The following is a 13185-nucleotide window of genomic DNA, read 5'->3' as shown; positions in this document are numbered from 1 at the left end:
GACTGTCGAGGGTCCAGAGATGTGTGCAATCAGAGTGAGAGCAGGCTCGGTCATTGGGCTGCAGTCTGAGGAACCAAGATAGTACGTCTCGCACTACCATGCACTCCACTCAGCGTGGTCCTTTCATTTGGAGGCAGCAGGCAGCCGTTTGACGGGACGATGAAGCGGGTGCAATGGCTGTTGAGGGGACCCTGGTCCTAATCCGCCTGCAGCAAAGACCATTGAAGACCAGGGCTGTGCTGAGCAAACCGACGGCCTGCTCAGAGCATGCCCCCCTGCCCGCTCACCAAATGCGCAATCTTGCCCGCCGGTGGAGGAGGAGGAGGAGGACGCCGGAAAAGCTGCGATAAGTGGTGCCAGACTTGGCAGCAACTCATTGTGGCAGGCCATCATTAGTTTGAAGAAGGGTCTCGACCCAAAACGGAGTCTGAAGAAGGGTCAGGACCTGAAACGTCACCCATTCCTTCTCTCCAGAGCTGCTGCCTGAGTTACTCCAGCATTTTGCGTCGAATTCCATTTAAACCAGCAGTTCTTTCCTACACATCTGAGTCTGAAGAAGGGTTTCGGCCCGAAACGTCGCCTATTTCCTTCGCTCCATAGATGCTGCTGCACCGGCTGAGTTTCCCCAGCAATTTTGTGTACCTTTCCTACACATCGTTCGTTTAGATTACTTTAGAGATACAGTGCGCAAACAGTCCACGCCGACCAGCGATACCCGCGCACTAGCATTATCCTACACACTAGGGACAATTTACCACTTTTTTTATCGAAGCCAATTAATCTACAAACCCGCACATCTTTGGAGCGTTGGAGGAAACCCACGGGGAGAACGTGCAAACTCCGTACAGACAGCACCCGTAGTCGGGATTGAACCCGGGTCTCCGGCGCTGTGAGGCAGCAACTATACCGCTGCGCCACCGTGCCGGCCCTAGTGTGTGCTTCTCCAGCAGGTGTGTTGGTGCTTGGAAGCCCATGTCTGTCTCTTTGGTAGCAGCAGAACCCGTGGGTTTCTGTTTCCTCAGCGCTTGCACCTCACCTTCCTTGTGAAACGATCACATTTTTAAGCAAAGTGAAAGCACAGTACGTCGCTTTTGGCAGACGGAGGAGTTTTTATTGCTCTTCCTCAACCTTGCGATGGTATCTCTCCTTGGTGCAGACCGATCGAGTTCTCACCTCCCGGCACCCGAGAGCCGTCTAACTTATTCACACCAGCAAAGGTGACCATATCTCACCTGACCCCCTCATTTCTCTTGGGAGTATTGTGGATGGCCGTCGGCTCGCGAGGAGCTCATCCGCCCTTTGACGGGGCTTGTTTTTGGGTCCTGCTTGGGGGTCCACAGCCCCCTCCTCACCTGGAAAACCAGGTGGGGGAGACGGTTTAGTCGCCGACTATCCGACCATGGAGCGGGTAGCACGGGATTACATGGTACCTGTGGCGGTACAGAGAGCTGTGAGTCTGTGGAATTCTCTGCCTCGGAGGGCGGTGGAGGCAGGTTCTCTGGATGCTTTTAAGAGAGAGCTAGATAGGGCTCTTAAAGATAGCGGAGTCAGGGGATATGGGGAGAAGGCAGGAACGGGGTACTGATTGTGGATGATCAGCCATGATCACAGTGAATGGCGGTGCTGGCTCGAAGGGCCGAATGGCCTACTCCTGCAACTATTGTCGGGCACATCTGCCTTCCTACCACCTCCAGTGAGCTCGGCTGACAACTGTCTGTCCGCCTTCGGAGGTTCCAGGTCCAAGCCTCACCGGGGGGTCGGGGAGGGGGGTGGTCGTGGTCGTAACCGCGGGGGCTGCTGCTTCCATCACAGAGCTCTGCGCTGGCGACGAGTACCATGAGTTTTTTTTGTGGGGGGGGGGGGTGAAATAGTAAAGTGAGGCTCCATTCACTGGATCCAGCGGATGGTCAGCACCATGGAGCCGTTCATAGAAGCTCAGAGCATTTGGCGCATTGCAGCCGCCAGAAGCGACGGACCAGTGTTGGAGCCACGACATTTTGATGTTACATCGGTGACACCAGTTATATTCTTCTGACATTGTCTTGGGAATCTCCCAAGGTCATTCATGAACCATTCTCGGAGCCGCTAAATTTTCTATCTGACGACAGTGACACCACTCGACCCGAAACGTCACCTATTTCCTTCGCTCCACATAGATGCTGCCCCTCACCCGCTTAGTTTTTCCAGCATTTTTGTCTACTCACGGAAATTCCTCTCACATTGATGCTGGAGCCTCCCAAGGTTAATGGCGCAATCTAAATCCAAGAGCCTTCCAGTGGTGTGAATACCTGCGGTGGCAAGTGACTTTGTCCTCTGTGCTACTTCGTTCTAAAGTCCTAACGCTTGCCTTTTTCCCTCCCCTTGTTCCTCCACTCTGCTTGCTTGGCGCATCCATTTCTGCTGCAGTTATGGGTCGCGCTGAATCCTTCTCATCTTTCCTCTGTGACTATGCGGCTCGCAAAATGCTTGCCTGTAAACGCAAAGCACACGGCGATTTCCCCGGCGGCACGGTGCACTCTCGAGGCGGTGCAGAAAGGAGACTGAGTGGAATTTCAGGCCTGAGAGATACAGCGTGGAAACAGGCCCTTTGGCCCACAGAGTCCGCGCCGACCAGCGATCTCCGCACACTAACACTATCCGACACACAATGGGGACAATTTACAATTTTACCAACCCAATTAACATAGAAAATAGGTGCAGGAGTAGGCCATTCGGCCCTTCGAGCCTGCACCGCCATTCAATATGATCATGGCTGATCATCCAATTCAGTATCCTGTACCTGCCTTCTCTCCATACCCCCTGATCCCTTTAGCCACAAGGGCCACATCTAACTCCCTCGTAAATATAGCCAATGAACTGTGGCCTCAACTACCTTCTGTGGCAGAGAGTTCCAGAGATTCGCCACTCTCTGTGTGAAAAATGTGTTTCTCATCTCATAATTAACTTACATATCTGTACGTCTTTGGAGCGTAGGAGGAAACCGGAGCACCCGGAGAAAACCTACACGGGTCAGAACGTACAGACTCCATACAGGCAACATCGTAGTCAGGATCGAAACTGGGTCACTGGCGCTGTGAGGCAGCAACTCTGCCACTGTGCCACCGTGCCAGCCCCACTGCCGACTTAATGATCCCGCTATCTTGCCATCGATTGATGGGATGCAGATGTCCCATATGCTGCACTCGAGAGCCTGTTCAGGGACTGTTTCTGTTCAATGTATATCAGCTGAGAGAACACCTGGTAACTGAGTGACGGTTAGGTTTATAGTCAGAACATTATGAATGGGAGGGACGGCACCCTCTAATGCCCACTGACTGCACCCTTCAATACGATCGGGCCTGATCAATCTCAGAACCATTCACTCCCGATCCCCTGATTGCTTTCATATCCAAAAGCTCTCTTCCTGGATCTACTCAGTGACCAAGCCACCACAACCATCCTCAGTTGCGTTGTCCCAGCACCACAGTGAACTTGACAATAAACCCCAACTTGACTGGATCGCCATCAGTTTTTTAAAACAAACAGCTTGTGGAAAAGCATGCTATATCAAACAAGACATTTCTTTCCTGGAGAAATTCAATGAAATATTACCACATTTGTTTTAATTAACACTCTCAATTGGAAATGATATACTTGATTGGATGAAAATCTATTCTGCATGACAAAACCAATTTCGCAATGGCAAAACGAAAGATGAGTGGTGCTGTTAGGCGTTATGGATTTCTTCCGAAAATGACTTAAAATGCAGGATATTAGATGCTTTTCATGGGCTCTGTGTGGCGTGAGCTATTCTACATTGAGGCAATCAGTGGGCAGAAATTGGCTTTCGTTCAGCTTCTTGCTCCTGATTGCTCTGCTGTGAGTCTATGTTTGACAACCAGCCATGCTTTTTGCTGACACATGAACCGTGCCTCAGAGAGGGCGGCACAGTGGCGCAGCGGGTAGAGCCGCTGCCTCCATCCCGGCCTGTGACATCAAGGGTGTTTAGTTTAGAGATACAGCGTGGAAACAGGCCCTTCGGCCCACCGAGTCCGTGCCGACCAGCGATCCTCGCACACCAACACTATCCTACACACACTAGGGACAATTTATAATTTTACCAAGCCAATTAACCTACAAACCTGCACGTCTTTGGAATGTGGGTGGGAACCGGAGCTCCCGGAGAAAACCCACGCAGGTCACGGGGAAAACGTACAAACTCCGTACAGACAGCACCCGTAGTCATAATTGAACTTGGGTCCCTGGCGCTGTGAGGCGGCGACTCTACCGCTACGCCACCTTGACGCACGGGTTTGATTGGAACGCGTATGTGGAGTTTGCACGTTCTCCCTGTGACCTGCGTGGGTTTCCTCCTGTTTCTTTCAACATCCCAAGGAGGTGCTGGTTGAGAGAGTGGAGTAACACTGAACTCGCATGAATGGGTCGGCGCGGACTCAGGGGGCTGAAGGGCCTGTTTCCAAGCTGTATCTCGAAACTAACACTAAACTCTAAACAACTGAATGGGTTCGCTGTTCCAGCATCAGGTTTCATGTAGAACAGGTTCAGTGGGACAGTTCCCCTGGGTAACTCACTGAGAATTAGAGGCAGTTTATGCCGGGTCACAACTTTGGAGTGGCCCTGGGAAATTGCCAGCAGAGTATCCATCATAAATAAAGAAAAGGAAGGGAAATAATGTGAGCCAATGCACCGTGTGACAATAGACAACAGGTGCAGGAGTAGAGGCCATTCGGCCCTTCGAGCCTGCACCATTCGCCATTCAATGTGATCATGGCTGATCATCCCCAATCAGTACCCCGTTCCCGCCTTCTCCCCATACCCCCTGACTCCGCTATCTTTAACAGCCCTATCTAGCTCTCTCTTGAAAGTATCCAGAGAACCTGCCTCCACCGCCCTCTGAGGCAGAGAATTCCACAGACTCACAACTCTCTGTGAGAAGAAGTGTTTCCTCGTCTCCGTTCTAAATGGCTTACTCCTTATTCTTAAATTCTTAAATTAGATTCACCAGAATGATGCTGCAGTTTAGAGGGTTAAACTGTGAGGACAGTTTGAATTGAACCTTCATTTATTTCCATGAATGTAGAAAGCTGGGGGGGGGGGGGGACTAATTGCCTGAGGCATCTAATTGAATGGCAGAAGAGAGAATAAAAGGCATTCTCCTGGTTACTATAATCAACAATCTAATGCCCTTGTCCCACTTAGGACACCTGAACGGAAACCTCTGGAGACTTTGCGCCCCACCCAAGGTTTCCGTGCGGTTCCCGGAGGTTGCAGGTGGTTGCCGGAGGTTGCAGGTAGTGGAAGCAGGTAGGGAGACTGACAAAAACCTCCGGGAACCGCACGGAAACCTTGGGTGGGGCGCAAAGTCTCCAGAGGTTTCCGTTCAGGTTTCCTAAGTGGGACAGGGGTATAATAGATCGTTTCAGTTTAGTTTATTGTCACGTGTACCGAGGTACAGTGAAAAGCTTTTGTTGCGTGCCATTCACAGTGTACAGATACATGATAAAGGGAATAACGTTTAGTGCAAGGTAAAGTCCGATCAAAGATAGTCCGAGGGTCTCCAAAGAGGTAGATAGTAGTTCAGGACTGCTCTCTGGTTGTGGTAGGATGGTTCAGTTGCCTGATAACAGCTGGGGAAGAAGCTGGAGCCGTGCGTTTTCACACTTCTATACCTTTTTGCCCGATGGGAGAGGGGAGCCCAGTTGGACGTTGCATTGGAATTCCATAAGAGGTCAAGGCTTAAAGACAATGCCAGCTTTTTTAATAGAGACCTCAACATGTTCATAGGAAACAAAAACGAAGACTAAAAATAACATTGTTAGCGCAATGTCCTTTGTGTCAAAACTTTGCTTTTCAAAGTTACCAGTCTTGGGTTTCCCCCGTATGCCCCGAGATTTTATTTGAAATTGCATATAATTGTTTGCACCATCTTACCCCCGTGGTGAAAGACTCATGAAACGTCGCCTCCAATTCTCCGCCAGCCAGCATCATTAGCAATTTGGCAAGACCCCGTTTCAAACGTTGAGCCAAACTTCTTCGGTTTTACCTTGACCCAGGGCAGCAGCAGAAATAGTCTGAGGTGCCACTGATGTTTACAACGTTCCCTCAACTCGCAGGAAGTCATTAAATGGCTGAGTGGAGGTAGATCCCTCTCTTAGAGTCATAGAGTGATACAGCGTGGAAACAGGCCCTTCGGCCCAACTTGCCCACATGTCCCAGCTACATTAGTCCCATCTGCCCGCGTTTGGCCCATATCCCTCCAAACCTGTCCTATCCATGTACCTGTCTAACAGTTTCTTAAACGTTGGGATAGTCCCAACCTCAACTACCTCCTCTGGCAGCTTGTTCCATACACCCACCACCCTTTGTGTGAAAAAGTTACCCCTCGGGTTCCTATTAAATCTTTTCCCCTTCACCTTAAACCCATGTCCTCTGGTCCTCGATTCCCCTACTCTGCGCAATAGACTCTGCCCGAACTATTCCTCTCATGATTTTATACACCTCTATAAGATCACCCCTCATCCTCCTGCGCTCCAAGGAATAGAATCCCAGCCTGCTCTACCTCTTCCCAACACAGCTATCTTTTATTATCAGATGCATGGAAAATTGATGTGATGCCATTTTCCTTCTTTTCAAGGGAGAACATCCTTGTGCTGGATATCTTCTTTGAAGCACTAAACTATGAAACAATTGAACAGAAGAAAGCCTATGAGGTTGCTGGCTTGCTGGGTGAGTGTTACCTGGCTAGGGGTTTGGCCACACATACACAACCAACCCCAAATGCCCCAAATAACAAAACCCCATTAGTACTAATACCACCACTAGTACCAATACTAGTACTAATACTAGCACATACTAATACCAGTACTAATACTAATACCAGTACCTGTAGTAATACTGGCATTCATACTAATACCAGGACTAGTACTAATACTAGCACATACTAATACCAGTACTAGTACTAATACCAGCACTAGTACTAATACTAACACATACTAATACCAGTACGAGTACTAATACCAGTACCTGTAGTAATACTGGCATACTAATATCAGCACTAGTACTAATACTAGCACATACTAATACCAGTACTAGTACTAATACCAGCACTAGTACTAATACTAACACATACTAATACCAGTACGAGTACTAATACCAGTACCTGTAGTAATACTGGCATACTAATATCAGCACTAGTACTAATACTAGCACATACTAATACCAGTACTAGTACTAATACCAGCACTAGTACTAATACTGACACACACTAATACCAGTACGAGTACTAATACCAGTACCTGTAGTAATACTAACACTCGTACTAATACCAGCACTAGTACTAATACCAGCACATACTAATACCCGTACTAGTACTAATACCCGTACCTGAACTAATACTGGCACTCGCATTAATACAAGCACTAGTACTAATACTAGCACACACTAATACCAGTACGAGTACTAATACCAGTACCTGTACTAATACTGGCACTCATACTAATACCAGCACTAGTACTAATACTACTATAACAATTACAAAAACTAATGGTACAAAGTTTCGTTTAGTTTAGAGATACAGGTCCTTCGCCCCACCAAGTCCATGCTAGAATGGGCGCGTCGGGCCGAATGGCCTCTTGCACTAAGTTGTTCGACCGTTCTGTGAAAGGGTTGTAACACACTGTCACCCTGGCTGGTGCTTCACACAATGTGGAAGTCCACATTCAGCCAATGGTCAATTCTTGGATCCAACAAGACGAGATGCTCTCGGTTTTGAAGGACTTGAGCTAGATTTTAACAGTAAGTTGAGGGTCTGTTTGATCCCTTTGGACTTTTGAAACCCAATGCAAAGAGATGTATGCTCTCATTCTTTCCCCCTGTTCCCCTTGCTATTGATAAATCGTGGAAGAGTACAGCACAGGAACAGGCCCTTCGGCCCACAATGTCCGTGCGGAACATGATGCTGTTAAACTGATCTCCTCTGCCCCCACGTGATCCATATCCCTCCAGTCCCTGCATATCCACGCGCCTATCTAACAGCCTCTTAAACACCACTATCGTATCTGCCTCCACCACCCACCCCCGGCAGCGCGTTCCAGGCACCCACCACCCTCTGCTGTCCCGCACACCTCAATTGGGGAATGGCCACTGGTGTGTGTAGGATAGAACGGGTGATCGCTGGTGGGCGTGGGCTGAAGGGCCTGTTTCCGCGCTGTATCTCTAAACTAAACTAAACTAGTATGAATGGGTTTACGAAGGAACTGCAGATGCTGGAAAATCGAAGGTAGACAAAAATGCTGGAGAAACTCAGCGGGCGCAGCAGCATCTATGGAGCGAAGGAAATAGGCAACGTTTCGGGACGAAACCCTTTGGGTTTCGTCCCGAAACGTAGCCTATTTCCTATGGGTTTCGGCCCGAAACGTTGCCTGTTTCCTTCGGGTTTCGGCCCGAAGCGTTGCCTATTTCCTATGGGTTTCGGCCCGAAACGTTGCCTGTTTCCTTCCGGGTTTCGGCCCGAAGCGTTGCCTATTTCCTTCGCTCCATAGATGCTGCTGCACCCGCTGAGGTTCTCCAGCATTTTTGTCTACCTAGTATGAATGGGTGCTCGCTGGTCGGCGCGGAGAAGGTGGGCCGTAGGGCCTGTTTCCACCCTGTATCTCTGAACTAGACTACTGCGGGTGCAATGGAAGAACGGAATGCTTTCAGAGAGAGGTAAAGGTCTTTTCTGGGGGATCTTCTAGAAACTTACAAAATTCTTAAGGGGTTGGACAGGCTAGATGCAGGAAGATTATTCCCGATGTTGGGGAAGTCCAGAACAAGGGGCCACACACAGTTTAAGGATAAGAGGGGAAGTCTTTTAGGACCGAGATGAGAAAATCATTTTTTTTCACACACAGTGAATCTGTGGAATTCTCTGCCACAGAAGGTAGTTGAGGCCAGGCTATATTTAAGAGGGAGTTAGATGTGGCCCTTGTGGCTAAAGGGATCAGGGGGTATGGAGAGAAGGCAGGTACAGGATACTGAGTTGGATGATCATATCGAATGGCGGTGCAGGCTCGAAGGGCCGAATGGCCTCTACTCCTGCACCTATTTTCTATGTTTCTATGTCTTGAAACATATTCTTTATTCACGATCGGCTCTGCTGGAGTACAGGCACATTGTGACAAGCTTCCAGCAAGCTGTTTTGATTTACTGCACGTGGAACAAGATGACACTGCCAGTTAGCCGCACTAATCAGGATCTTCTGTGATTTTATGTTCAAAGGGGACATCGGAGGGCAAATGGGATTATTTATTGGTGCGAGCCTTCTGACAATCCTGGAAGTCTTCGACTACGTGTATGAGGTGAGTCGCAAAGTAAGGGCGCCGGTCTTATTAAATTGCGAATGCACGGACTTCTGCATTTCAGAGGCAGCACATTATGGGCTGCACGGGTGGCACAGCGGGTAGAGCTGCTGCCTCACAGCACCAGACACCCGCGTTCCATCCCGACCACGGGAACTTCCTGTCTTCGCCTGCATTTTTCCCGGGATGTCCGCTTTGACCGTCAGCGATGCCGCATGCAGCTTCCGCAGTAGTTTGTTCAAGGAAGGTTTGGCAGTTCTCCTCATAAGTCATAGGAGCAGAATTTGTCTATTCGGCCCATCAAGTCTACTTGGACTATCTCTCCCTCCTAACCCCATTCTCCTGCCTTCGCCCCATAACCTCCGACTCCCGTACTAATCAAGAATCTATCAATCTCCGCCTTAAAAATACCCACTGACTTGGCCTCCACAGCCCTCTGTGGCAATGAATTCCACAGATTCGTCAGATGAAGAAGGGTCTCGACCCGAAACGTCACCCATTCCTTCTCTCCAGAGATGCTGCCTGTCCCGCTGAGTTACTCCAGCACTTTGTGTCTATTGGAGCCTGCTTGAATTGCGCCTCTTTCACCACATTCAATATTCACCATCTACAACGTTCATCGCAGTTACTCGCGCAGGCTACTCCGACAGCACCACCCAAACCCGGGACCTCCGACGAGGATAAGGGCAGTGGAGAACCACCGCCTGCAGGTTCCCCTCCAATCTGACTTGGAAATATATTGCCATTCCTTCATCATCACACGGGCAGCACAGGTGGCACAGCGGGTAGAGTTGCTGCCTCACAGCGCCAGAGACCCGGGTTCTATCCTGACCACGGGCGCTGTCTGTACGGAGTTTGCACGTTCTCCCCGTGACCTGCGTGGGTTTTCTCCGGGTGCTCCGGTTTCCTCCCACACTCCAAAATGTACAGGTTTGTAGGTTAATTGGCTTCTGTAAATTGACCCGCGTGTATGGGGAGCGGATGAGAAAGTGGGATGACATAGAACTAGTGTGAATGGGTCATCGACGGTCAGCGCGGACTTTGGTGGGCCGAAGGGCCTGCTTCCATGCTGTATTTCCAAACTAAGCTGAGCTAACCATTCCAAATCTCCCCCTGTCTGGCTCGGTCTGGGACTCTAGAGGTTGGTGGGATGGAGTGGGGGAGGCGGGAGAAGGGAATTTTGTAATCACCATGTGATCCCTGCAATTGTCCGCTCAACTTACCAACCTTACAAGCTGGAGCTGTTCTGTGTAAACAGTGAGCAGGCTGGGACTCTATTCCTTGGAGCGCAGGAGGATGAGGGGTGATCTTATAGAGGTGTACAAAATGATGCGAGGAATAGATCGGGTAGATGCACAGAGTCTCTTGCCCAGAGTAGGGGAATCGAGGACCAGAGGACATAGGTTCAAGGTGAAGGGGAAAAAGATTTAATAGGAATCTGAGGGGTAACTTTTTCACACAGTGGATGAATGGAACGAGCTGCTGGAGGAGGTAGTTGAGGCTGGGACCATCCCAACGTTTAAGAAACAGTTAGACAGGGACATGGACAGGACTGCGCTGGAGGGATATGGGCCAAATGCGGGCAGGTGGGACTAGTGCAGATGGGGCATGTTGGCCAGTGTGGGCAAGATGGGCCGAAGGGCCTGTTTCCACGCCGTATCAATCATCTATGAGCTCCCAGATCATAATAAATCAATAAGGATACTGGGCATGACGCAGGAAGCAGAATTCGAGGAGGACCAGTTTCTCAAAGAGGGTTGTGGTGCTGGAGTCGGCTGCAGAGAGCATGCAGGGATATGACAGCAATGGTGTGGTTGTACCCTGCCCGAGACATGCAGTGGTGAAGCACAAAGATGGAGAACGCAGTTCATTATCACCGTCCTGGATGAGTACTTGCTGCCAGGTAGCCATCACTCAGCAGCTTTGCAGATTTTCCAGTATAAATATTGCCACTGCAAAACACAGAGCCTGCTGAGGGGGAACAAACAGTCGGATTATTGAAGACTCAAGGGATGGGATTTACGCTTAACCTACCACTTTCGGGGAATAGAACCCGCCACAGATGCTGCCTGACCCGCTGAGTTACTCCAGCACTCTGTGAAACGTCACCTATCCATGTTCTCCACAGATGCTGCCTGACCCGCTGAGTTACTCCAGCACTCTGTGTCCTTTCATATCGGGTCGAGTCAGTTGAAGGTGTGACCTCCATGGTGATGCAGCTCCTTCAGGGATGACTGGTTTTCCGGGAGCTGGCTGTCATTAGGAAGCCATGTTGCGTCCGGCACCATGTGACCAGTCAGGTGATACCCTCAGTGACCATCGGCCATTTTCTGTTACCAGGTGTTGAAGCACAAACTCTGCGGCTTGCTGAAGTACGGCAAACAGCAGAAGCGAAACAACAACAACAAAGGAGTCACCCTGAGCCTGGATGACATCAAGCGCCATGCAAGTATCACTCTCTTCACTCTGTGGTGTTTGCATGTTGCTTTGTCGCATAGCTCCAGCATGCCCATGAGAGGAATAGATCGGGTAGACAGACGCACAGAGGCTCTTGCCCAGAGTAGGGGAATCGAGGACCACACAGGTTTAAGGTGAAGGGGAAAAGGGGTAACTGAGGGGTAACTTTTTCAGCTGCCGGAGGAGATAGTAGAGTCTGGGACTATCACATTGTTTAAGAAACAGTTAGACAGGTACATGGATAGGACAGGTTTGGAGGGATATGGACCAAACGCGGGCAGGTGGGACTAGTGTAGCTGGGGCATGTTGGTCGGTGTGGGCAAATTGGGTTCCTTGTTCCTATCCTAAAGCTTTTTTCCTCCCTCCTTCCAGAACAACATGCCAACTGGCATGAGTTACCCGTTAGATCACCTAATCCTGTTCGGGAGACTAGTGTCCTGGGATTTTATATGTTTCTATAAGATTTCCCCTCATCCTTCTAAACTCCAATGCTGCTAAACTACAGTGGCCTGCGTGGGTTTTCTCCGGGTGTTCCGGTTTCCGCCACAGTCCAAAGATGTACAGGCTTGGAGGTTAATTGGCTTTGGCGTAAATTGTAAATTGTCCCCGGGTGTGTGTGGGACAGTGTCCGTGTGCGGGGATCGCTGGTGGGCGCCGACTCAGTTTCCGGGCGGTGTCTCTACGCTAGGCTAAACTTTGACCGTTGGCGCGTGGCCTTTTCTTCTCCCACCACAGAACCCATGCGAGAACCTGAGGACCCACCCAGGCGGGATGACGTACCCGGCCAACATCCTACCTCACCACCCGCCCCGCAGCACCTTCGAGGACTTCACCTGCTGATGGCGGCGCCGACCACACGTCCGGCCACGACTGGCAACACCCACATCCCCCCCCCCCCCCTCCCCACCCACTTATCCCGCCGTTCAACGAGCAGAGAGGAGACTGAGCCAACCAAGGAGATGGGGGGGGGGGGGGGGTGGGGGGCTGTCCAAACCTGACCTACCAAAGTCATTGAACAAACCTTCTGGAGACAACACTCAAACGCAAAGCAACAACCCGCCTCCACGCTGAACGGCAGTCTTGGGGATGGCGGTTCCGTGGACTCTGCTCACTAACTTTTCAAACAAAGAAGAAGAAGAAGAAGAAAAACAACTTTTTTCTCTCATCTAGAGTCATATTCCAGTTTTGTAAAAGGGATTTTTTATTCACTCTTTCTCGTAAACGGTTGTTCTGTAGGCCGCTTGTGTTACCGTGTGTGATCATGTTCTTAAGCTTAAAGAGGGAAGCATTTAGACTCCATCATCCCGTGTGATCACCAGTCATTTTACCGCCATTTTGCTTTTGCCCATCGGCAACCTTGTTGGTCCTGTCGCCAAATGGTCACTTTACA

General features: G+C 50.0%; 1 protein-coding gene across 2 annotated transcripts in view; it reads left to right on the top strand.

Annotated features, from left to right (window-relative positions):
* Positions 1–13094, top strand: part of asic1 (acid sensing ion channel subunit 1) — a 391423-nt gene extending 378329 nt beyond the window's left edge. For both annotated transcript variants that reach the window (XM_033015509.1, XM_033015508.1), the window contains exons 7-10: positions 6635–6726; positions 9259–9338; positions 11679–11783; positions 12531–13094. In XM_033015509.1, coding sequence (XP_032871400.1) covers positions 6635–6726; positions 9259–9338; positions 11679–11783; positions 12531–12635 — 382 coding nt within the window. In that variant the 3' untranslated portion in view covers positions 12636–13094. The remainder of the gene's footprint in view (positions 1–6634; positions 6727–9258; positions 9339–11678; positions 11784–12530) is intronic.
* Positions 13095–13185: the final 91 nt, after the last annotated feature.

Source organism: Amblyraja radiata, chromosome 46 (genome assembly GCF_010909765.2).
Source record: "Amblyraja radiata isolate CabotCenter1 chromosome 46, sAmbRad1.1.pri, whole genome shotgun sequence".
NCBI classification, from domain to species: Eukaryota; Metazoa; Chordata; class Chondrichthyes; order Rajiformes; family Rajidae; genus Amblyraja; species Amblyraja radiata.
The sequence above is the reverse complement of the archived record's forward strand: the minus strand, read 5'-3'. Positions and strand labels throughout refer to the sequence as shown.